The 27,427-nt window shown below is 42.9% G+C and overlaps 1 protein-coding gene across 1 annotated transcript in view; it reads right to left on the bottom strand.

Moving 5' to 3' along the window:
* The window catches only part of filip1l (filamin A interacting protein 1-like), a 66,312-nt gene that overhangs the window by 28,371 nt on the left and 10,514 nt on the right, over window positions 1–27,427 (bottom strand). Inside the window, exons 2-4 of the mRNA XM_083938188.1 lie at window positions 14,471–14,789; window positions 13,772–13,945; window positions 13,484–13,662 (exon numbers count right to left, since the gene is read on the bottom strand). Coding sequence (XP_083794314.1) covers window positions 13,484–13,662; window positions 13,772–13,945; window positions 14,471–14,779 — 662 coding nt within the window. The 5' untranslated portion in view covers window positions 14,780–14,789. The remainder of the gene's footprint in view (window positions 1–13,483; window positions 13,663–13,771; window positions 13,946–14,470; window positions 14,790–27,427) is intronic.

Genomic DNA, 27,427 nt, shown 5'->3' with positions numbered 1-27,427 from the left:
GCCGCTCACCCGCCACTCACCCACCGCTCACCCGCCACCTAAGTATACTGGTGTCAGCTGGTTGAAAATCAGCAAAGAGGGAAACTCTTTAGTGAATAAGCATTTAACATACAGCAGCACGGCTCCATGACACTCACTTATACTGCGTTTCAGTTGAACCTGGAACTGGACATTTCAAGTGGAGCGAGAACAAGATGCAGCACAGAGCCGTTGGTCGGAATCGAACCTGGGCTCCTGAGGCGAGGAGTTTTAGCCTCTGTACATGGGCGTCTGCTTTAACCACTATAGTAGTAAGTAGTAGTAGTAGTTGTGACATCACTACAGTCAAAAAGTCCTGACGGCTGATTTAAAAGCACAGTTTCTAAATACGGGCTGTTTCATTTCATATAAAGCAGGTCGAGGTGCTATTTACAGCCACGGAAATCTCATTTTTTACAATATGGGACCTTTAAATTCATTTGAGATGACGAAACTCAAAACAGCAGCTTTGTTTTTAAGACGTCAAGGAAAAGTAAATGAAACCCCAGGCCCTATAAACAACTTTAATTAACAGTTTCGCCCTCCAAAGCAGGTGCTTCCTAACACCAGAAGAAAGTTACAAGAGCTTTTTTCAATTTTACAAAGATCCCATAAAATCCCTGCGGATACAACGTGGCAGCGTATTAATCTAACGATATACGATCTACAGCTTCTTATCCAGTTAAGATGGCAGAAAATGTGGAAAGACACACATTTCCATTTCCATCTTGTGTGTGTTCATACCCAACTTTGAAATACCAGCTGAAAAGCACCAACACAGGAGAGTGAAAGCAACAATAGTGGCATAAATCACTAACGCTGCGACCACTTGACAGATTTGCTGCTTTGCTTACACAGCAAGGTGTCCTCCGTTGGGATGAGTGGCGTGTGGTCGGATGTGAACTTCCCCAAATGAGAGGGAGGACTTTCCATTGTGTAACGTAGTGAGAGAGAGAAAAGTTGACCCATATTGATCCTTTTTTGTGCCAAATCCAGTCCCATAGGTGGGGCTGTGTTGCCTGTAAGGCCCGGCTAAACTGACTCTTCCTCCCAGTGGCTGAAACAGGATATGAGGTCATGAGTTGTGCTGACATGAACGTCCTTAGCAGACTCTTCTGCCAAGGTGTTGCCTTCATTTGATCTCCCCATTTAGCATTTATAGGCTGTATATAAACAAATTATACATACTACTATAATATCATTTATACATCCTACAATTCTGTACTTTTCTAATCAAATCAAATCAAATCAAACTTTATTTATACGGCGCTTTTCATACAGAAAAGTATCGCAAAGTGCCTCACAGAGATGTACAGAAGAAGAGAAACATCAAATAAGATCAGGAGAATAAAGTTAAAAGAACCCAACCCTCCCACAGTCATGCACAGAGACACATACAAATGTATATACGTTCATTCACACATTCACATAAACACACACAGCCATGCAGGCACACAGATACACAGACTCACACCTACACCAACGCTAGCTGTCACTACAGAGACATGGCCGGGCAGCGAGACCTGAGGTACAGAGGAGTCTAGAGGAAGCTACCTTTTGGGGGGCCAACCACACCGGGAGAGAAATATATAATAATATATAATCGGTAAATACACTTAATGTCCTTCTTACAGTTAAATTATGTGTTCATGTCTTTCATCTCCATCATGTTAACGAGCTGCCCCAGTACAGCAGCACTCCTGCCTTTGTTTCAGAGAAAAGGGGAAAATGTCACCACATTGATTCACCCTCCCTGTTTGCACCATTCATCCTGGCCACGTCCAGATCGCCCCATCCACTACAATGAGACATTTGAGTTGGCAGATCCAGGCAGGCTCTTTTCCTCCCGCAATATTTCACTCACTATCTTGATACCGAGTTGGCCGGGAGCGCAGGCCCAGACTCATTGTTCAGACACTGCAGCTGCCAGCTACGAGGACGTAATGTGCAAGTTTTTCTCGCTGTCGCTTCCTTCCAGCCTGAAAGAACGGGGAGGGTAAAATGGCTTCCTTTTACCAGGGTTTGCCAAGCTGTAACTCAAGAAGGCGTCTGCTAGAACAAATGTGCGAAGAAGGTAAATCAGAGAGATTAGCCCTCGCCAGCGGGTAAATGTATCCTCTACAATATCAGCTTTACATGTCGTTTTCTCTGTTGCCTGTTGCAATTTGAGTCTCGCCCTCATTCGCTGTCTGCAGCTCTGGCAGAGGCCACGCACGGTTTACAGCCAGCGTAGAAATGTCATTCTAACTCTACATTAGCTGCATTTTTCCTCCTTGACCCCCGGCCCTCCGAACCTCGGTGCTATTTCCTTTCACAAATAGAAGATTAACTCATACATCACTCCCGCGGATTCCCAGTCACCAGAATCATTTGTCAAGCTCTGTCCAGTTTGACCATTCGGTTGTTTCTGCTTAGTTTTTGTTTTTTAACACCGGCAGACATTGGAAGTTACAAATTAGCTGTCAAAAGAACACTGTGGCTCAGTTTATTTTACTGCAAATCTTTCCATTTCATCTGTAGTCAAACTCACGGTTGCCATCACAAAGCCGCGTGACACGCACAGCTCTTCATGTTGATGCCCATAACTGCCACAGTTTAGTCCCTGCTGGATTGAAATAAAGCCTTTACAGAGACACCTTTGATCCTGCCAAACGGAGTCTTTACAAAGCATGTAAATGTGTTCTAGTAGAAACCCTGAACCTGAAAATGAGCATAACATCGCACCTCTGGATGCAGACAATGAGCCCTCACACGTGAAGCCACCTTCTGCACTCCTCTGACTTTGAAACAAGACTCTGATTTAATCGACTTTACAAAAACAGCAAAAAAAAGACCTAATCTCCAATTTCTCACACTAACAGAAATAGCATACATGTTAATTCTATTTTAGTGCTTGTTGAAAAAAGGTTGGAAAAGTACAAGCGGAGAAGCCGTGCGTCCTTTTGGTTTATGAGTTCTAATCGCTACATTCTGTCAGGGTAGATGTAATCACATTACGCCATGCAATGACGGCTCTCTGGGCCTAATTACCACCAAGTTTGCAGATGCAGCGGAGTTATACTCTGACGGTCTCTCACACATTTTAAGGGAACACATAAAATACTCTTTCATGTGAGTGGTATCTGTTTTATGTTACTGACATCTATTGATGCGCCACTACCAGCACATCTGCAGTGCAGAGTTTCTTCGGTGCACCTTGTCTTTTTAAAGACTACCTTCATATTTGGTCTCTGACATCACGCCACAATTAAACAATGACAGATTGCTAATCAGGAAAACGCGACCTGCAATTGCTGCATTCACAAGGCCGCGCACGAGAACAAAACAAGCCGTTCGACGACGAGTTTATTCCATTATATCAAAAGTAAATGTTTTGCTCAAGGGCACATCAATCCACATCGGTGTGCAATTTTATTTTCCAAAAACAGACGAGATCCAAAATGAAACGCTTTGAGCTCGCTTTTTTTTTTCTTTCTTTCACGCTTGAACAAAGGGCGCCTTTATTTATTTTCCAAATCTTTGAAAATGCAAATAACATTAACTTCTCACACTGCTGCTAAAGAGGAGAGCTTTCAAACACATTTTTTTAACAATACAATCATTAAAACACGAATGCTTTGTCAGTTTTCTCCACTTTAGCTACGGCAAAATAAGACAATTCAGGGTCTGTTTTGCATTTTCTCGAAAGCCCTCCAGACCAAAACCTTTCAAATGCATGTTTTGTTATCAGAATATAATTCTTCACTCTAAAAAACTGATCTAAAACATAGTTTCTCAAATAATCCCTGTGCAGACAGAGCCGGAGAACAGGAGGATAAGTTGCCTGGTCTTAATGCCGTCAGCCCTGCTGCAGTAGATTCAGACACACGAGCCCGAGGTGAAGGAGGCTGTGGAGCAATCTGCTCGTTATCTGGCCAAAGCAGAAAAGGGAGTGCAGGCTGACCAAACCCAAATTAGGTCAGCAGCCACTCAGTTTTTCCTACGATGTGGGAGTGATAGTGACGAGGGACGTGTATACACACACAAAGGTGATCAGAAAAGGAGCCGTCAGGACTCCTGTAACGTAGTCCTCTGTACAGTAAACAGGGATTCTGGACACAGCTTTGGTCGAACCTGCTGAATGTTTCTGTTCTTAATCTGAATAAACATTCGAGCTGGAGTTTCTTCCGTTTTTTCTACAAAAAGAACTCTTTGCGCCGACTTTCTCAGTCGTGTTCGAGTAGAAAAGGGTTGTGGTGTTAGGGATGCAGCGTCAGCGGGACGAAGGAAGGCTGTTCCGTTCAAACACTGTTGAAGCGAGAACTCCTGAAACTTTCTTCTTCTGTCTAACTTATATCAGAGCTCAGAGACGTGAAGTGATGCTCAAGCTCTGTTTTATCAAAGAACGTCTTGTCTATGACAAATGTTATTAAGGTTGAGTCATCTATTCATTTGAAACACAAACAATGTTTAAAACCCAATTTTACACAAGCTACTACACTGGTCAGACACAAAGCCTGTGCATTTTTTGTTTTTGCAATAATTGATGTTATCATCACGTTACTACAGTAGAGATGAAATAATTCAGCTCAATTGAATGCATCGACGTGGAAATTACAATATTTATATCATATTTACATCAACAGACCATCCATATACAGTAGGCCAATGTGCAAAGAGCTTATAACAAGATATATTTATGTTTGTTGCTAGGCGGCGACCTTTAGTTGCAGCTGTGTGATGGGAGCAGAGGAAGTCAGGTGACGGTGCATAAAGAGCGCCAAAGTCCGAGACAGCTGTTCAGGTCCTATGTGAATTAAACGGTGACTTTCTTTAACTGTTAACCAACGTAACTACGATAGAAAGCAACTACATCACAGACCTAACCAAGCCATGGACATGGACCGTTTTAACCCAAACCATGATTATGATTCATTGATTTATGATTCATTGAAGCGGTTTTGTTGCTCAAACTCAAAACGTAGTTCCTTTTGATACTTATTTCAGTGGAAAAACAAAGTATTGTGAAATGGAAGCAGTCAAGTAAAGCAGAAGCGCTCGAGTAGCTGTGACGTTCCACCACTTACTCCTGATGAGAATGACCCAGTATTATTTTACGGACACTTCTTCAGTGCAAACTTCTTGAAGCTTTTTTCTAATGATTGTCATCAGTTGCCAGAGCATCACATCATTTCTGGCAACCGAGCCATGGTGACTTCAACAGCCATCACATTAATCACTGAGTCCTTGTTTCCTTCTGTGTTGCCCTTCTCTCTCTGGCTTCAACCCAGCCGTAAACGCAGCGTTCTGCCGCATATTTGACGACTGAACTAGAAGACATTCTCAAAGCGTTACTGAGCAAAGTGTGAGGAACTCTCAAGGTTCTTGAGGAAACGCAGTCGAGCGACGTGCTGACGTATTTGTCAGAATGTGTTTTGACAGAGTGTAAAGAGGTGCCTGCATGTCCTGTGTGCTTAGAGGGTGTCGCTGAATGTGTCATATTTGTGTGATTCCTGACCTCAACATGGGAGCACGCTGGTGGGGGTTCAAAGCGTTCGGCTGCAAATGTGTGAGGAGCGTCACTTATAGTAGTCAGCCCGAGGAACAGCTTTCCTTCCCATAAATGGAAGTGTTTGACACAGAGCTTCTCACAACACGCGTGTACTTCCCCGTACCAGCTTTAAACAAACAAGACATTTTTCCCCCCTGAATCTAGTGGTTTGAAACTGAGCAGATAATATCTCCAAATCCATATCTCATCCTCTCATTTATCATATCAAAAGATTGAAGCTGGCTTTGAACAGGAATGTGTAATATGCACCAGGCTGAAATATCTTTGGGAGGAACACAGGTGTGCTTCTCCTCGGGAGTCAGGAAAGACGTAACAGCCTCGGCGATCAAACGTCAGCTCCAGTTGATGAATGAGGCCGCTTTGTGTCTCCTCACCACCAGTTTCAGGAGCAGCGATAACATCTTAACAACACTTTGGTGAGGACAGATCCTGCTCATGCATGCAGTGGAATATGTTTATATACAGCGAAAACAGCTGCTCGACAATTTCCTAAAACTGTATATAACGCTCCGCAGAGTTCACAGCCTGCCTCTGAGGTGAACCTGCAGAGACAGGAACAGCCATAATTAATAACCCAAAAATCCCAGATCGTAAAAAAAAAAATCAGAACGCGCCGTTTCAAAGAATAGGGTAGGTCTGGATAATAAGCATCTCAGCGATGGTGAGGACACCGCCGAAGAATGCTCTCAATCTGATCCACATGAGTGATGTCACCACCACTGCAGTTGAGTCAAGCAGATGGCATGAAGATATACGGTGCCCCGCAAATCATTAAGAAGGGGGAGGTCATGCAATGTCACGTCAGCAGCTACTGTGCCTTTATCTACAAATGTAAAAACTCAGTGATAATCAGAACTTATTGTGCCAGTAAGTTACATCAACAGGTTCATTTCATATCCTCTGCTTTGTTTCAAGTGCTAATGAACTTCCCCATGAAGGTCCTGATGCGTTGTGCAAGCATCGTGACTAATACAATACAGAAAATGACAATTTCATGAGCATTGCTGGAAATTACACGCACCTAATCCGCATGAATCATAATATATTGCTGAAATGAAGTGACACCCACAGACATCTGATTCCAATGATGCAGTATGCGCTAGACGCCATGTTGAGCAGGATCATAATAGCAACAATTTAACCGAGTTTTATATCACGCACTTAATAATAATATTATAGCAAACAACAAACTTTGCGGTAACTGCCACTTCTGTACAGTTTGGACAGTGTTTGGTGAGACTGGGAGACAGTTGTAAGGACTACAGCCCGTCCACAGGATTTTTACACATTATTGTGATGTGTCAGTTACAGCACAGTCTGTTATTTCTATTTTGAGTTTCCATGAATAACACACCATTTATATAGACGCAGTTCTGATCAAGGACTCTGGAGGACTGCTTTTAAATCAAAAACAGCATTTTCAAGTAAACTGAAGACTAATGTTTCTAAACATTATGTCTCTGCCACTCCTGTCCTCTTGTTTCTTGATATTTATTGAACAACATGGGGCGACTGGGGCTCAGTGTCAGAGTGGGTCGTCCTCCATTGGAGAGATCAGAGGTTCGATCCCCACCTCCCCCGGTTCACATGTCGAAGTGTCCTTGGGCAAGACACTGAACCCCGAATTGTGCCTCGTGCTGCGCATGGGTGTGTAAATGGGCTGTGAATGGTCAGATGTGGAAGCGCCTTGAGTAGTCAGAAGACTAGAAAGGCGCTATATAAGTACAAGTCCATTTACCATTTACCATACTGTATATATTGATTACCACAAATTTGAGAGGAGCTAATATTAGTGGATTTATCGTCCGGGCTAATCAGAGGGCTCTTAGTTTATGTGACTCCCATTTAAAATCGACACAGTGTCTAATTTTCCAACCAAAGTCTTCCATCCTGATTCATCAATCCTTTCATATATTGATAACGATATAGTATATTACGATGTAGCATGTTTTCTGTTAATTCAATGAACAGTCTATATGAAATAACCACATGGTCACACCTATTTTTGTGTAACACTGTGTAAATTTAACATGTAACGAGTGAAAAGAACTCTTACCAGATTTAAGATGACGCATTTGTTTATCCTATTTTTATAAGATTTCATCATGATACCTTTCCATTGAAAGCAGGAAACAATCATATGGAGCAGTAAACGATCATATGGAGTTACTGTCCAGCCCTGTTTACTACGACTGACGCTGCCAATCTACCACACCTATTTATGTGTAACACTGTGTAAATTTAACATGTAACGAGTGAAAAGTACTGAGTATTTTCTCATTTTCTCAACTTTAGTGATACATAAAGTAAAAGCTCATACAAGATTTAAGATGACGCATTTGTTTATCCTATTTTTTATTATTTTCCTATGATTTCATCACAATACCTTTCCATTGAAAGCAGTAAACAATCATATGGAGCAGTAAACAATCATATGGAGTTACTGTTAGGCCCTGTTTACTATGACTGACGCTGCCAATCTACCACAGCCGTGGTGACTGGCCAATTACATCTTCCACGATAGGTCCCTCCTCCAAGCAAGCACAACTTTTATTTCATTTGCAATAAAACTTTTTATTGCGTTTTCGATAGTTTTGCTCTAGAGTCTGTTTTTTGATTGCGTAATAAACAAGAGCAACCCCAAATCATCACCGAATAGTGATTAAATGAGTGAAAGCATAGTGTTTTACAATAATACAGTGAAAGCAAAAATGACAGCATATGTTTTATAACAAGCTGCCGTCCCAGTCCCAGTGTGGACAAGAATGACCAGAGTAAAAGCTACATATAGAAATCTGAGTGATGGATTGCTATGAACTCAAAATAAAGGGAATCTATCCTTTCAAGAAGCACTTTTCACATTTTTTAAAACGTAAATTTCTTTCTCTTTTGTGGTAGTGTGTATTTTGTGTAGCTGCCAAATTAAACTGCAGCATTAAAGTTATAAAAATGAAACGGCAGCGTTAAAGTTTGAGACCTCCAACCGTAAAAACCTGGACCCAGTGACACTGGACCTTTTGCCTCCCTCAGTATAAAATGATCCCAGACCAGCTGGCTTAGTAAACATGAGGCCGCTGTGTGCATTCTGCTGCCATTACATCACAGCAGTCCTGCATATCCGAGTTCATGTTTCATGCCTCTTGCTGTCATCCACAGACATCAACATGTGAAGTTGCCTGGTGGAGCTTTAAATGGTAAAGATAGCAGGAGGCTCATATTTCCATGCGGTCTCTCTGTGTCCGTCGTATCACGTGACAACACGGGCTGAACTCCTCACACATGCATCAGTCAGTATGCTCCGAACATGAGCAGGGCTTCAAGTTTTGTTATGCAATGCGTGAAATCAGAGGATACAGATAGTCATAAAATTAATTTCTCCGCAAAGGATCAAAGGCGAGCAAACGGCAGCGTACTGTGTGTGTGTGTGTGTGTGTCTGTGTGTGTGTGTGTCTGTGTGTATGTCTGTGTGTGTGTCTGTGTGTGTGTGTGCACGCTGAAGTCATGTTTAAAGTAACATCTGTTGATGGTTAGGATGCCGCTCTGGCTCTCACACCCCTGCTGCTCCCGCGGTACCCGGCGCGCGATGAGGTCATCACTCATGGACGGCCGCTCGATCGACAATTAATCACAGGGGAGCCGGGTTCATCCGCAGCCCCCTGCCCGGATTTACATGCTTTTCAAGGCTGCCAGGGAGAAACTCAGTCCCAGGCATCCTGCTATGATAAAAGGTCAGAATATAAAAGGCAGCAGGAGATGAGTTTATAAATGTGCAGCGTGAGGGTGAGTGCTTTTTAAAGGAGGAAAAGGCTTTTCTCCATACCTAAGTCTTACAGTACTTTACCCCAGGACGTAACTTTCCAGGACACGGTTACAGGAAATGATTGCATGCAGCTAAAATGCATCATACAGCAATGCATTAACAAGAGTGAAATTAAAGCCCGCTGCGAGGTGTACATGTCCAAAACACAGAGGTGCGTCAGCTCTCCTCAGACAACGAATAAGTGGCTTTTCCTTTTAGAAGCCAATGCGATTTTTCAGTATTTCTATTCATGTGTAATAATGTTTTGGAAGAAGTGCAGAGCAGAACAGAAGCCGCTGAACAAACTCTGGGTTTTGTGCTCAGGCGGAGGACTAATATGTTTATTTAAGCTCCTCTGGGATTCTCTCTCTCTTCCTGCTTGAGGCAGTCGTGATGACATGTCTACCTCCACATCTTCAGAGGATCAGTGAACTGTTATATGACACAAATATATCTTCTTGTTCACTGGACGTTTTAACAGCACAGGGGTACATCCCCAATGGCTGCAGCAAGTTTTCCAAGATGATTCCAGTTTATTTCAGCTTTGGTCTCATCAGTTATATGCTCTCTGAATTACTGGTTGGGACAGGGTTGGTCACACCTCACAAGAGGTAGCTCTACGTTCAGTTCACACAATACAATTAACTTTTTTGTGCTCATAATTTTGAATTGTGAAGTATTTTAAATAAGCCGCTCACATGCTGGCCACTGCCCCCCTCCGTGGTTAGGGTTAGGGATAAGGACCTGGTTAGGAGAAAGGCATTTTAACGGGGATACAGCCTTCGTCACAACATCGGTGTACCGGGTGCCGTAAATCTCTGGTTGCTGCAAAACACAGTTCATGAGCGTAGTAACCTATCTGGAGAGAGAACGACACTCGTATTCCCTTTCATCAGGTGGAAACTGATACGTTCAGTTCACCGTACAACGTATGCATGAGCACATTTAATGAACACGTTCATGCACAACACCGGGTTGTGAAAAAAACTGATCAGAGCGTCATCATAACCAATAAAAACGAGGGCCAAATAGCAAATAAAAATACGACCCAAGTTGTGATGAATATCCAGCAAACTGCACACCTACTGTTCAGTTTATGATATGAATGCTGCTCGACCCTCTCATTTATGAACCCCCACGTGTACTCTCACTCGTGTGCGTCCACTTGCAGCAGTACTGTATCGCATAACTCATAATCATCTGTGTGGCTGCGCTGAAAAAAAATAATGTCTCATACGAGGATTGTCTGGACAAACAACTCAGGGACGGAATGAGGTACTCCTTCCAAGCACACAAGCTTACCCAATAACTTTAAACGTGACACACGGGCTCATATCTGCGACCGTAACTCAGCTACATAAACAAGGCCACGTCCCGACGCCGAGGACAGATGACAAGAGCAGATGCTGAGCACCCCCCACATACACTTTCACTTGCATCTCTGTACATTCACTCATGCTGAAGTCTGCTGGCAAACCGGAGACTGAAAATATACACCCTCATCAACTATTTCCATGGTAATCTGGCATCTTGTTGAACATGCAGTGTGATTGATGCTTCTCAGGGCCATTAGGTTGGTTTTCCTTTTTTCTTTTTTTGTCCTCCTCTCAGTCGTATAAATCTTTTCCTTTTCTCACGCGGTAATTAGCTCGACCCTGGACAGAGGGCTATTTTTCATGGCAGCCTGTCCTTCCTGACATGGCTGGTGACAAAGCGCAGACTGTCGTCACACTGCTCGCCGGTCCAATTCAAACAATTCTGCTACAGCTAGTGCAACGATGTGAGTGTCCCAAATAGGTCACGGGCCGACGTCCAGCCGTGTTTCCTTTTGTGAAATTAATTGCTGAGGGTGCATGTGTGTCGGATTGTGTCGTAGGACCGTTTTTGTGTTAGTTCACCTACCCTGATTGTGTGTGTGCGTGTGTTTGTGTATATAATACGTGATATTGCTGAGGAAGCAGTAAATAGAGGAGTGACTGCTCTCTATTTGACATTTACAGAATAAATCCGTAATGTTTCCCACCTTAGGTCTTATCGGGCAATGTTAAACAGCACTTCCAAATAATTCATCCCAGACTGATCTCACATTACGCTGTTTTATGGATCACAGGTTTACCAGTGGAGGCGTTATAACATGCCTGAACGGTAATCTAAAATAGCTGTACTATCGTAAACCAGGTTAAGGGTGGATAATGAACACGAGCACAGTACTAACATCATGCCTCCAAACGTCACACAGATGAAATTTCCTCAACATGAGACACAGCATGCTTTAGTCTGTTATCTGGGCCTCGAAATGAATGGTGCACTGTTATATTTCATAGTGTAAGTGTTACCAGGATCTCTGCAAAAAGTCTACACCCATGCTAGCAGCTGTGTGAGGCTGTTCTTATGCACAGATCATAATGTTTAGCAGGTATATTTTAACCACATTAGGATGGGAATGTCGTTAGTTCTGCAGCTATTTACTCTTGTTTTGACAAATTGACCTGATGACGGCGCTTGCATCAAATGCCTCGTTTCTTTTGCTACTAGCGTGGCTAAACATCTGTTTGTGGTCTCAGGTCAGAGGATTGAACAGAGTGCGATTGTAATATTTTTAAGATCTTGGACAGTTTTGAGAATTACCACATCATGGGACATTCTTATACCGCAGAATAAACAATCTGATCTTCCAGTGTCCCTCAGTTTACGCTGCTTTCACTGGCGCTGACATGCAGCCTTAGCTGGAGGGGAAAGTTATCCAGTGATATGGTTTTTCTTTCTGTTCACTAATATCCACAGCGCTACCATAAAGCGGAGCTGTAAATGTAAAGATTATTTGTGCATATAAGGTCAAACCTAAATGATCTGTCGACAAACTCTTGCCTCCCTCTCTCGGTCGCTGGATCATCCCCAGTATAAACTTGTGGTTCGCTCCAGCTTTGTGCAGAGTTGTTCAATAAAAGGTGATAATAAAAGTAAAGGATATGGTATAGGTCATGGGAAAACCAATAATGGAAGTCTTTAGGGTGTTTTTTCCCTCTAACATCCTGAAGAATATTCTGATTTAATGCTGACATTACGAAGGATTATGAAGACGTGTTGGCAGCGCTGAATGGCCGGAGGTGGATGGAGGATTTAAAACTGCTTTTGTTAAAGGCACTCAACTCAAGGTCGTAGGAAAAGAGGAATATTTGATCAGCCAGACTTTCTCTGTCTGCTCACTCAAGAGGCCCTCCAACTCTGAGGAGCGCACTGACGTTGACTTGGGAGGACATTCGCACTGTAGGGACAGCAGACATGACAGATGATGCTAAAATAAGACCGCGCATCCGTCTTAATTTTGGCTGCAGTTTCCTACTGCACTCAGGGGCTGAAGTCATGCGTGGTGTGTGGTGTTGTTGAATGTCACTTAACATAGTTGAGTGCTTTTTCTGTTCTGCCTGTTGAATCTTAATAGGACACGCAGCACATTGTCAAGGTCTGGGGAAAGGACTGTTTTGTTACCTTTCATTGAAGTATGTCCAGTCCCACCCCATAATACAATGCAGCAACACAGCCTCATTAACCAGCAGTTGAAAATGCACTCACGCATCAAATTCACTGGATTATCCAAGGATATTGCATGTTTCCCATGTTTTTGAGTCATCGTTTGCAAATAAACCGACATTTTCAATATAAATAAAACTAATAATTAAATGATACATATATAAATGAGTGATTTTCAGTTCACTTTAGGAAAAAAAGACTCGTAAGGCTTTGGAAAACAGGAATCCTAAGCTGTGTTTCCATTCAAGCTAATTTGTAAGCACACAAGTGTTGGCCATGTTTTCTGCTGTCTGGAAATAAAAACATGTTCTGGGAATATGTGAGAAGACGCTGACAGCTGAAACAGCTGAAACAGCTGATCAGTCATGTCATCCAAATGTTTGCTATCTCAGAATGAATTGACAAAAGTGTTTCCATATCCCATTTAGCGCAACAACTCAACAAAACCTTTTCCAATGTAATACTTTAAAAGAATATTGAATGGAAACGCAGCTATTGACACCCTATTTTCTGAATCTCATGGACTAATGTAAAGCGTTTAGACTCGACGGGGCTGAGGCGCTCGTGTTGATTCACACACTGACCTCTCGCGCTCCTGCTCCAGCAGGTTGGTGAACTCGTCGCTCTTCTTCATGAACTCTCCGTGGTTCCTCTTCTCGTCGTCCAGCTTGTACAGGGCCTGTTTATGCGACTGCTCCACCATCAACAGCTGCTCCAGCATCCGCCGGTGCGTCTCCCTCTGCTTCTCCACTAACTTGTCCAGCTGTGGGGGCAGTGCACAGAAAAACACCTGTCACGTCCGGACTGCTCTGTGTTAGTCAGACACTGAGGGCATTATTTTTTTTAATTAAAGCTTAAAGAGTTGTGGTTACCTCTACCATGGGCTTCTCATAGATGTCCTCCTGGAAATCGTCAGCCTTGCCTTGGATGGTGTCCCTCTGCAGGGACTGCAGGACTGTCTGTGGCGTGACGAAGCCATATTTGGCCTCCAGCAGGGCCAAGTCGATTCTCTCTGCCTTCAGCACCGTGATCACCTCATCTCTGGCCTGTAGTGGGGGAAGAAGGTGGACTTGGTTTGATTTAACTTTGTGAAGCAGGATTAACATGAGATACAAGAGACGAGTCTACACTAAACCAAATATCTGTCCATTACCCTAAAATATGAATGTGTCAGTTCTGACCTTGCCTGTGTCATTTTTCTCTAAGACAAGCTTATTTTTTATTTACTTATGAATGGTGAAAGCCTGTAAGCAGCAGCACAAGGGGCTGTAGGGATCGTAAATATGTAAAAGTCCAATGCTATTGCTTTTGTCTACTTTGGTTCCTTATATCTTTAACCTCCGCAATAAGAAAGACTCTGTGCCAGGCGATTCCTGGATCTAGTGCTGGAATGACAGGAAGTAGCCTCAGCTGTCGGCTGTCCATTAACACAGGCTTTTAGTCCATCTCCAGTGCCCACTGCCCACTGATCCACCGTGTCTGACTATCTGTCCGACTGGGGCCAGTGCCACATCTGCTGCTGTACTGGCTAAATGTTCCCAGTGCTCAGTCATCTCTACAGTTTGGATTACCTGCAGCTCTCCCTCCAGCAAGCTCAGAAGGAAGACAAGGTCGTCTCGGGAAAGGTCCCTGCCCTTCTCCCTGCGGCCTCCCTTTGCAGCACCACTGGAGCTGCTGCTTCCACTCCCACCAGCACATGTGCTGTTCTTGGCCGTTTTGTGATTCCGCTGAATGGTGCCGGTGTCGTCCGGCGGTTCCCGGTGTCGGCTGCGACGCTCTGCCCTTCCCGAGGGCTCCTCTCGATCTGCGGATCGCTTGCGTGTGCCCGTCTGCTGCTTGGCCTTGGTCACGTCCTCCAGACTGTTGCTGCGGGACCGCATGTTCCTCTACCTGTAGGGTGAATGGAAGATGGAAGGATGAGGTTGTTGTTTTTTCTACCCTGCATCATGTGTCTTGCATTAGTTGTACACCATATCAATATAAATCTTGCCTACTGCATTATTTATTTTTGCATTAAGTCAAGACAGAGGCAACTCAAACAACAGAACATGTAATGTGCCAAATTTGAATCCATGGCCTCGACTTTGAAGGTCTCAAAAGAGCAAAACACTCTCAGATGTGTAATCAATCTGTGGTGTTTGTTACCCTCCATGAGTTTCTCTCATCAGTCACTGATGAGATGTTTTAATTTGCATATTCTGATATTTAGTGAGAATGGATTCCATTAAACAAACTCGTACAAATCTTACTAAGTAAGAAAAATACTCCACCGAACAACAAGGTACATGACCAAAAGCAATAGAAATGTGTAAGTCTGGGCTTCTCAACGTCCTTGGAGACTGTGCATGTCTCAACATAACTTTTGTTTCTTACACGTCAGGCTGTGCGTGGGATCTCGTCCCACTGCGCTGATATAACCTCTTCTGTCATCGTACCGTAAGTTGGCCGTAAACTAGACCTAGGTAGTAACGTCCATTTCCACATTTGTCAGTGCAGCAGCATGTCGTCATTGCCTCCCATGTCATTAGTCACTCAGCAGAACAGAGTCATCATCACCACGTCGTACCACAAAGCACGATTATGGCGCAAATTCTCTGACAGTGCCGGAACTTTTTTGGACCCCGGACCTCCTGTCACATCGTATTACCCAAAGCCCAGATTCAGGGCTGAGTTTTCCCATTACATGAAACTTTTTGACTCAAAAAAAAGGCGGCCAAGAGGAATCCTGCCAGAGGATTGAGGCGCTGCACTCTTGTGTACACACTTTGTCCTTTCTACGGATGATATTAGGTGGTCTGATGTGTTCGGGCCTGAAGAGCTATTGGAAAAAGGGGTAACATCAGAGTAGATGACTTATGAATAAAAAGCATCATGGCTGCGTAGCATGGTCTGTTTGGAGTTGTGTAGTTTGTGTTTGTCACATCTGGTTTATGAATGGGCCATTCAGTGCCTCACTGACTATGATAAATCAAACTATGATAGATGAATGCTGTAAGCTACAGGCAAAAGAACTGTAAGCTCCTTTGCCAAGTAAGTTATTTCTTTCTCAACATTATGTTCAGCTAAAGTAAATATATCCAAAAGACAAAGCCGGACCGAGATGAAAAACATGCTGAGACTCATTTGTATGAGTGTTTGATGTGAGAGAGAATAATCTGCCCAAAGGCATTACGTCATCATCCATCCAGCTCGGCTCACATCAAAATGTTTCCAACTAACTCAAAAGTTGCTGCTCCGACTGGAGATGGTGTTTCACAAGAGTGTATCATTGACACGGTTGATCACATTTGAAACATAGATTAACCAGGTATCTGGAGAAAACCTGGGAGAGGAGGAAAAAAGCCTTTTACTGAGATAATCTGTAAATATTTAATAGTGGGGTTTTTATGTGAACGTCTAATTTGAACAGCTCTGGTAAAATTGAGTTAATCAAGGCAATGCCATGGTTTTCTTATACACTGCAATCACCTAAACAGTCCAGTAAAACAAAGCAATAAAAACAGGTTAAAACTGTAAAATAATATTTTCCAGCCTTAGTCTGGTGTTTCCAATGAGACGAAAACCAAAAATCTCACCACCCCAACCGAATTTGCCTAATTGGACCTTTCGAAACAATGTGTTGGAGCCTCCTGCAGTGTGTGTCCAGCCTCTGTGTGCGGCCCTCTCATAGTTTATGAGTAAGAAAGATGGCTGGGTGATTGCATTGTGCACACTCTCTCGGCTAGGTGCCACATGATTCAGAGCTGAGGTAATTCCCTGCAGTCTTAGACAGACTCCAACATCGACTTACTCAGGCTACGGGCGATAGACGGAGCAGCGGGTTTGAGGAGCATGTGTGTGTTTGTACAGGTTTAGGTAATGTACATTCAAACTGTTCATGTACAATCAGTAAAGCACACAGAACAGTTTGTTTTTTAACCTTGTCCTGAGCGTCTTCAGAACAGTACGTAACCTTACTAATGAGTAACCGCACCACATACATAATTAACTCCACTATCAGTCACTCCTGCAGATGATGCAACAAACACACAGATGCTCAGAGAAAAGTTGTGCCATACAGATTTCAGCAGATACTGTGCAACAGATCCAAGGGTCACAGACATGTAACGCCGCCCTGCTGGGATTCCTACATGTGCAAGTATCACGTATCTGCAGAATCTCCGAGATGGATCAGAAATATATCACATAGTTCATAAAAAAGGTTCACGGAGAGGATGGGAAAATGGCTTCATATTGGATCTGATGTATCTCAAAGCCAGTCCCTTAATGACGCGGGGGGAGGCGAATAAATTAGATTTGAGATCAATGTTAAATCTCTGGTGAGTGATGGTCCTGAGTTATTGGAAAGTTGCAGCAAAGCAGTCGAAACTTCGAAACAAAGGTCCAGAAAAGCTGATTTGTGTTCACGGTCTGATGTGAAAATGATTTGAGCTGCTCAAAACACATTTCTTTTATTAAATAAGACTGATTATATTAAGATTGATTATACTAAATGTAACATAATAAGCTTTTAATATCAACAGACATACATCCAAAATAAACCTTTTGAATGTGGGAAAACACAGGAGAGACTAACATTAAGTGGAAGGACTTACAGTAAAACCCCGTTAGTGTCACAACATCACAGTCCAAATCTGAATAAGCACAAGGTGTAAACAGACTGTGGAAAGCAGCCGTGCCCGGTGAAAGCACGGCATGAGAAAAGAGGCTGTTTGGAAATTTCCTCTGGGCCTTCCTTTGTCGGAGGAGGCTCTTAAAATGCTTGTGTCCGCTGTGCGCGCACATATTTTATGCATGACCGCGTTGTTGTCTGTGATGCCGGCTTAGAGAAGGTGCGAAGACGATGCTGCCGAAAACAAAGGTAATTAGCCACCATCTGTGCCATGAGACCTCAGATAACCCTGAGAGCCTTATAGGGAATTATTTAGCACAATTATTCATCATGTTGAATATATTTATGTCTGTGTGGCAACAAGTGAATGAATGAACACTGGGGTGAGAGGCTCTTTTCAGTTGGGAACCTGATCCACACAATGCAATATCTCTCATCAAGTGTCTGCCTTCGTTTGTCTTTGTACCTGTGCTTGTGATGCAATAATGATGCATTACAATACACTGAGTTCTGATTAACAACAACAGCATGAATGAACGGGTGTGTGACATGTGAACCTGCCAAGGTATGACTTAATGGTGCCTTGTCCTCTGACTAATCCCATCCAGCTTTTTGTGTCAGAGCGGAGCTTGAATAAACTCCAGTCATTTTTCATCTTTGTGAGCGAGGATCAGTGCCAGAAAGTGATGCTATGATTAACAGGTGCTCAGATCTTATACAAGGAACTTGGCTGCGACGCTCAGTTTTGGCAATAAAGTCAGCGTATTGAGAAGAATCACTCAAGCACACGCACGATAATACACAGAGAGAGGATTAATGAATGTGGGTGTTTTTATATAACAGTCCCTATGACTTTTCACTTCAGGTATGCATATATTTATATCTGGATGTATAACACGTATGCACACAGTAGCTCCTCTAGAGGTGAAAATGGACACACACACACACTCAGAGGCAAAGCAAGCCATGCTAAAGTTATGCTAGCAGCTCTGATGTGCCTTGAGATGAATGCTAACATGCTCACAATGACACCAAGGTATGAAGTCATTAACTTAAATGTCCAGTGTGCTTTAAGGGGAAATTTACATAAGAAGTATGTTTTCTTTCATGTTTAATCACCTGAAACTAAGAATCATGTTTTTGTTACCCTAAGAATGAGCCTTTTTTATATTTTCCATGTACTCCGCCATGAAGAGGTCACACATGCGAGTTTCAAGCAAGTCCCAAGTTACTGGGGCGAGACTCGAACAAGCCCCTGCTATAAATCAAGCCAGACAAGTCGAGTCCTATGACAATCTGAGGACCTATCCCAGTTTTCACATCCAAAGCAGTTGACAGATAGCGGTCGCCAAAAGTTGAGTTTTTTTTTTTTTTTTGTTATGTTTGAAAACTGTAGCTGGCTCAGCTGGTCTGCCCTGTCCGAGTAGGCTCCAGATTTGCACACATTGCACCTAATCGTGTTACAGACTTCTCACTACTTTGAAAAATGTTATTATTTCTTTTTTTAAAAGTCACGAGTACCAAGTGCAACTCAAGTCCCTTATCAACGTTAGTTTTTTGCACTATTTGGACTTATTTAATCATATTTATTCACTCCATATTACATTATTACAAACAAACAAAACAAGAACAACTGCACTATATCATGTGAATATGTATATATGTCTATTTCCATTTCTTCCCTTTTTAAATTTAACTTTATTGCTTATTTTTGCCATTTTTTACCTTATTTTGTCATATTCTGTTGCTGCTGTGACAAAAGAATTTCCCCGTCTGCGGGACATTAAAGGTTTTCTGATTCTGATTCTGATTCAAGCAAATCTCAAGTGCTCAAATTTGCAACTCAAGTAATGTGATATGACTCCAGTTCCCCACCTCTGCCACAAGGTTTCTACAGTGGCTGAGAAGGGACAAACCAAACACTGGCTCTAGATTGGGCCATGTGCGTTTTCACCCCACTAAGTCCTTCACACTGGACCTTAAAGTATTGGACGGATTATTATTATTTTTTGTGCTGATGGCACTGGATGAAAAGTCAGAGGATCACCAAAGTTGTTGGGAGTCGTCCTCTAGGCACCATGGATGTCTGTGCAAAATGCCAAGGCAATCCATGCAATAGCTGTTGAAATATTTCAGTCTGGACCAAAGTGGTGGACTTCTGCCATCCCTGGAGTCTCACTGAAAATTAGCAAAATTAATAAAAACAGCTTATTCATTCATAAGTCCACTTTCCTTTTTTTCCCCCCTCCTTCCCCGAGGCCCTTCCATTACTGTGTGCTCTCATTAAGCTGTGAGGACAATGTCCGAAGCCAAAAGCAAGCTGTTACTGGAAACAGTTGGCAGTTTGCGCTTGTCTAGCCGGGACCACCAAGGTTTCTCTGACTAGCTACCGGGTCAAAAGGCTCATTCATTCAAAGAGTTTTTATGCAATGAACTCACCAAGCCAGCGAGTCAGTAACTCATAAACGCTCATAAAGGCCGTCTATAATGGCCTCTGAATAATTTTATCACACATCTGAACACTTTAGAAAGTGATTAAGCTTATTATTTTGGCGCTTTGTAATTTTGGATCTTTTCTGGGACTCACAATCTAAACCAGCATTACACCCCTGCCACCCCACACACACACACACACACACACACATACATAAAAAGCCTTTCCCAGATGTTACACAAACTTTGTCAGTATACCTTTAAGTACGCTCTCAGCACTCGCTGTCTCTAAAAGCTAAAACAAGATGGCTTTAAGTGATGACTTCACTTTTCATGTGAGCTGCAGTGAGGCAGAGGGAGGGTCGTTAAAGTCGAGAAGGTGAAAGGTGAGGAAGCAGGTGTGCTACAAAAAAACCTCTCCACTCTTTCCTCCAACACACACACACTCTGCACGGAAACACATGCAAACAGGAGCCTGTGTGCACAGTAAGCCACAGACACAGAACATATGCATGCAGGCACACACCCACTGCTGCACAGGCACACAGAAATTACAGAGTGAATTCCTGCAGCCTGACATCATGCTGCTGTCAATATGATTGAGAGGGAGAGAAACACAGATGAAAAGAGAGCAGAGAAAGGGGAAGAGAGGGGAGGGAAAGATGGAGGAGCCGCAGTCCGTCCTGTATGCAGCTTACTGTACACAAAGTGTACACTAAATCACCACTTACAATAATTTCAAGAGGGGATTTCGGTGTTTGAATCCACATGTTAGGAGTAAACGCTTGCAGGTGGTAGATTCTGTAACATTTACAAAAAGAAATGGCTGCTAAATCCCACTTGGACTCACTCGCACATGCACAGTGTTGCTTCTCAAACAACTGTTAACCAGCATTAGGAGGGACATGTAGCATCTTAGCAAGGTAGTCAGAGGCTAAAGTAAAGCAGTGGTGGTGAGAATTGCTGCAAAATTGTTTTTTTCCTTTATTGCTGAAAGTTTGATAACACTCTTGTGTCGTAGCTACTGCTACCTGTCCTGTATAATCGATGCATAACAACGGTACAGAACAACAGACAAGCTGTACAATTACGCCAAATAGAGAACAAAGTAACTGCAGGAAGTGTCAAACAAGCATTTTGGATGAATGTTGGGCGGATGTCCTGTGAATATTGCATCAGAAATTAGCTTTACTGTTGTTTTCAGGAACTTTTAATACAATTCTCTGTCTGTATTATGTTTTTTATTACCATCAAGCTTTAGAGGGTCTGGGAAGCCGGCTTTTTCTTTTGCACAGAAGCAGGCTAGCTCGTTCCCCCCGTTCCCAGTTTTTAGCTTTATAGTTTGTCCCTTTGTGAAGCTGCTACACCAGATTTCCAACAGAAATAACTGAAACGTTACCCTGCTGTGACCTTTTTTATATTCTGTGAATGATTGTGCAGCTACTGGAGCAGTCTGTCTCTGTCGGTAACCCGCACGATCTGTTTGTGGCCCGTGAAGGATTGATCTTGAGGAGCTAGACGGTTTTCAAAGAGATGGAAGGTATGGCGAATCAGGCTTAAGAGGCTCGTTTTCATCCCAGCATGCATTTACACGGAGCAACCCTTTACTGTTAGGTCGTGCATCAATATCAGACGTAAGAGGCTGCGGCAAAGTCAGATCCATGTAAAATCAGTTCACATGTTGCAGATTTTTCACACCGGTAAACGTCCTGCTCAGGTGTGACGGATGTGAGTGATCAAATATCCGTTGTCAACTATATTTCACTCTTTGTTGTTGTCATTTCACTAAGGATCCACGTTCTGTTTGCATGCATAGACAGCTAATGTAGCTGTTATATACTGTATGTATCTGTGCTGTGCGCCACATGCCTGCTCATTGAATTCACAAAATCCATTATTCATCCACTTTTCTTTACACATACCACATTTTCATCCACGCACATCATTATTCACAATCACATTTATGTATTTGCATGCATGCGGGGCCAAACACGGGACAAGGAGGAAGATAGTGAGAAATAAAAGCAGGGTAAAATTCAGTGTCAGTGATGATTAAAGTACAAGCTTGCAGAGCCCATGAGCAGGTCAGGAAGCCCTGAGATCCTCTTGGCTCGGTGGAAGGCTCACATTTATCTGGCAGGGCAGAGTGAAAACATCTTGAAATAAGCTCGATAAGTATATTAAAGAGTTCATATAATGCATGCTCTTGTTTTTATGGTGTAGGAGTGAACTGTTTTTTGTATTTAACTCTATGACGTTAAACTTCCAGTGACCATTTACACAACAGGACAGGCTGCCAGTGAATAATACAGCAACATGTCTTAATGATATACGGACATATAGTGTGTTTCAGTCGTACCATTGATTAAGTGGGAATAAATATGCTTGAGGTGGCTTCTTGAGAATGTTTCCATTGTAAAATATAAATGTAGCTCTAGTGTTTCTACTTCCACTTACAGTAAAGTGTTCTTAAAGCGTGCTAAATGCATCAGTAATGCTAAGAATGATGGTCAGAGAGTATCATGTCTTGCTGGAGGGGTTTCCATCATCCAGCTGAAGAAAAAACAAAAACCCAAATGAAATGTTTACAAACAGTGCAGGGGTTGCCGCAGCAACAGGTAGCGATCAGCCTTCAGGCCTCCATGTTGGATGAGGCGCCATAAAACCCTTGGATTTGTTTCCTGCCAGCATTAGCGCTGCTGGACTGTGAAGCAACCAGAGAGGCGGTCTGGGAATTCCTCTGCGCTTAAGTCGTCCACAGCTCGGGGACAAACAGAGGTGTTTCAGCTCAGATGTAGCCACGCCATGGCTCCCTGCTACGGAGCTCATAGCTTTGAAAATGCAGTTTATCAGGCCTTTCTCTCTGCTACATGATGCAATCCCAGGAAATCTTTGGACTGGCCAGAAGCTGCAACAGTGTCAGATTAGCACATTTCCCCTGCAAGGATGACTCAGAGACGGGATTATATCCAGTAACAGTGTAGCTCCTCTGTGCATTCGCAAGTCTGACTGTCAAGAGAGGTCTTCCAGCTGGAAATGAAGCAACGATTATACATTTCACTGTTGCACACACCATTTACTTATCAATACAAGTAGTAGTGCTAGGATGTACTGTACTGTGCATGTCATGGGGGATATCTGTTCTTTCTCTCTTGTCGTGGAAGAGCATCTGTTTTTCAGCAGAGGGCGCCATGTCGACATCGATGCTTGGACCTTCCCAGGTCAAAAAGCTGTGTAGTTTAAGCCTAGAAAACTTATTACAAGTATACTTTTACTTGTTGTGCTTGAATTAAAGTATATTTAACATGCTTCTAAAAAGATTTCATCTAGTTTAATGTCATCAACCCAAATGTACTGCTTTTAAAAAGTATATTCAATTTAGTTTGCTTATGGAAAGTGTGCCTATTTTGTTTGTTGCACCTTCTCTCAGCTAGAAAAGTGAATATATTTGAGTTTTAATACTGTTTGTTGGACAAAAGAAGCGTTTTCTGACACTGAGAGAAAAAGTGAAAATTGGCAGATTCATTGATAATAGTTTGCAGACGTAATGCAAAGTCTTGTTAGACAAATTCGTGGTTATAGGCTATGAAGCTGACTTGACTTGAGGGAAGTTAAACCTTTTTTACAGAAAGTCCTGCATGTAGAAACAAAACTAACAGAATCTCACTTGGACTTAAGGACAAACGAAAAGCTGACACACTTGAAAAGCCAAAACAAACCAAGAAAATCAGTCTATGATCTCTTGGCTCATCCAGGTAACATGACATAAAGCTGTTGACTGTACGGACAGCGAAGGCCATTAGTCCCCCGGGTAATAAAGAAAGAAAGGAACAGCATGTATGTGGACTCATGCTTCCTACATTTAAAGCAGTTTTCAGTCTGGGAGGAGAGCCAGGTCTGATGTTAAACCATGAAATGTGGCCCCTAACCCTGCACAAAGGCTTACACGCACACACACACACACACACACACACACACACACACACACACACACACACACACACACACACATGCTGTCTGGTTGTTTGTCTGCTTTTGAACAACAGTGTTGCCATGAGAATGTTTTTCTCGTGATCTCATGGCTGGTTCTAACTGCTGCGTTTTACTGTGTGTGTGTGTGTGTGTGTGTGTGTGTGTGTGTGTGTGTGTGTGTGTGTGTGTGTGTGTGTGTGTGTGTGTGTGTGTGTGTGTGTGTGTGTGTGTGTGTTTGTGTGTGTGCACAACATCTGTAATTGTGTAGCCCTGCACTATACAGTATATTAGGGATTTACCTCGTGCCAAGGTCTTCACATTTAACAAGGTCAAGCTGGGGAAAACAAAAACAGACAGCGTACAGAAGTTCAGCGACTTCTCAACCAGAACTGGGACCAAATGAGTTTTTAATGGGGCCAGTAATTCTGTTTGGATTCAAGCAGAACATGACGCACATGAAGTGAACCTCATTCTCCTACTGCTGCTCTTTGACTCTACTTATAGCCCTGCTGGACTCCCATGTCAGCCTCAATACATGTCCTGAACACGCCCAATAGATTTAATATCCTGTATCCACTTTCAGGCCCTGGCAGGTGTCATCAGACTGTAACCTTGTCGGTTTCAGAGCAGGTGATTATGAGAAAGTGAAGCTTTGAGAGGACTGATGGGGTTTGAGTTGGCCGGGAGCTGCCGAGCGGGAGTAATATCATACATGTAACGCCATGAGTGAAGGGTCGTTCAGTTCAGTGTCAGCCGGGCTGCTGCGTCTCAGATGTTGCCATGACTTTGCAACGTTGGGTAGCTGCACTTATCCATATTTTTAGGTGTAAAAAATGACTGTGATATGAAAGAGGATGCTCAGAGTGACATAAGATAGCTCTAAGCTTGTCAACCAAGCAGCAGTTTGCAGCTCTTATAAACACTATAGCATAATATTAGCATTTAGCTACTAAAGCGAGCTACATCTGTCACCTCAGGACTTCATGTGACGCTGTGATTTGGTGCGCTTTCAATGTAAACCTTTGGGGGGAAATGTTGTTTTTTCATTAACATGTTAGCTTCTTCAAAGTCATTTCATGATCTCACAGATGTTTCATCTGTCTGGAGTGATAAAATGTTCGCCCGGAGAAAGCCCGACATCTGGAAAAGGCAAAGTTGTTTGAAAATACAGCCCTTCTCCTGCAGCTCTGTCCTCAGTCCCTCCCTTCATACAGTAGCCTGTACAACTACTAAACATTCATTTCTATTGACTCTCATTATGATTCCAATGATGTTATGTAGTGAAAATTTCATGAGTAGTACTGTCCTGTTTTCTTTGTGAAGGCCTTTGATATGAGATACTTGGATTAAAGCTCCAGCAGCCGTGAGCGGCAAGCAGAGGGAGAAATTATTATCAAGGATTTCTCTCCATCTCTGAAACACTTAGCCCATTTTTGTTGCATTTATTGTCTTTTATCTCTCTTTTAGACTCTTTTTCAGCCTTTTTCCGGGTGATTTGCAGTGTAGGCAGTGTAGCCAATGCTGGAGTAGCAAATTCCTGCAGGATTGTGAATCAGGCTTTCACCATCTTAAGTGACGTGCTCACTTATCTGCATTTGAAAACAGCCAATAGGAACGCCCCATCTACAGTCAACAACTTGTTTATTAAGGATATTTATCCCAATGCCACAAAATGTGACCAGTAAACACACTTAATATTTAATTTGTTGCTATGCCGTAGTCTTTCTAAGAAAAAAAAAAGTTCCTAAACCTGTTACTTGGCAGATAGGGGACACGTGGAATAGGATATAAACTGATAAACCTCCTACACTGCCTACAGGAGAAGCTTTGCCGTTACCTACACAGATAAAATCAACCAGCCCATGAAACTTGCATTCACATCAAATGCTGCAAGAGCTGCTGAATGTGCTCCCCATGAAATTAAATTGTTGCCACTGTCCAGGTGTCATCCAACTCTCTCTCCCCATTTTAAAATCCGATCCTGTGTTCCCCCTCCGCCCCCTCTGTCTAACGTGTCCTGTGTGCCCAGCATGACCGAGAAGCGGCAGACAGATCTGATGGTAGGAAGGTGTGAATAGCTGAAATGATCTGTCAGCACAAGGGCCACCAGGGGAGAAGACGAATCACCTACAAGCCGCAACACCGTAATCATCTCCGCTTCATCCAAGACATATACACACAGATACACATCGACAGACAAAAACAACCAGCAGCCTGTAGAGTGTCACTGTTCAGCCAGCAGAGGGCAGCACTTTTTTACTTTTGGGAGTGGCCTTTTGGAGCTTTTGAGCTCTAAATGAAGCCACCATCACATATTTATTGAGCTATCTTTGACAACTCGTGTTTGTATATAACACTTTTGGGGATAGTTTGGATGCAGCTGCCTGGTACTGGCCCTGAACAAACCTCATTTCATGTTACACATCTGGGAAACAGATTAGCAAAACAAAACGTTTAGAAAGATCCAAAGTAGGACCCACAGCATTGTATGTTTGGGAACACATTTTCTAAAACATGGGCGTGTTTTGCATGTCTAATCTGCCATGGTTTGGTTTACTGTATGTTAAATGGATCATTGTATTAGTGGCCTGCAGACAGCTTGTATCATCCCAAGTCTAAGATGCTGTCAGACAGATTAGCTTCTAGATTGTTTTGTTGGGTTTTTACAAGTATGAGAGAGAGTTATGGATTTTGACGTAGTTGCATACTGTAGATGTAACCCTGGAACAAACAGTCACCTGGCACAGCAGTGTTTGGTTGGGATAAAGACATGCATGCCTCTTTCGTGTCATGCAGGGTAGACCCCAGACCCCACAGGCTCAAGATTATGTACTTTAGTCCCCTGACTGCAGATAAGAGAGTCAGCTGGTCAGCAGGCTGTCACTTTGTCTGCAGTAATTGCATCTACGCTATATGATCCGAGAAGTCACCCAAAGTAAATGTGTCCATCTGTCCAACCACCCGATATAGACATAATTATATCTGTCTGTTTAGCTAACCTCTGGCCTTTCTCTAAAGGAATGTCAAGAAAAGGTACAAGTTACTCAGACTAGCACTGACTCAGACTATCAGCGTCTACTGTATTAACAATGCGAGACAGCAAGAGCACGCACTCATGCATCCACCGGTGCATTCCCGGTCTGTCCATCCATCTGTGCAGCGACAGAGGATTGACAGTAGAGGATTACAGGGTCACAGCATCCATCAGATGGTCCACATGCTGTCACACACATTCTAAAAGATTAACCCAGAAGAGTCACTCAAGTTATATTGATGCATGTTTTGACTCAAAGTGCGTTTTTTCTCTCTGTATCATGTCATCACTGTCACAGTCATGAAGAAGTTTGAAAAAGCAACAAAGCGCAGGACAGAAGAACGTGTGTAAGCTGATGAATACAGTGTGCACACTAGACAATGCTCCTTTAAAACACGTTTTACAATAAAATTGTTGGAGGTAATTAGTTTGCATGTTCTCCCCGTGTCTGCGTGGGTTTTCTCCGGGTTCTTCGGT

The sequence above is a fragment of the Echiichthys vipera genome, assembly GCF_963691815.1.
Source record: "Echiichthys vipera genome assembly, chromosome: 23".
Classification (NCBI taxonomy): Eukaryota; Metazoa; Chordata; class Actinopteri; order Perciformes; family Trachinidae; genus Echiichthys; species Echiichthys vipera.
This window is presented reverse-complemented; position numbering and strand designations above follow the sequence as displayed.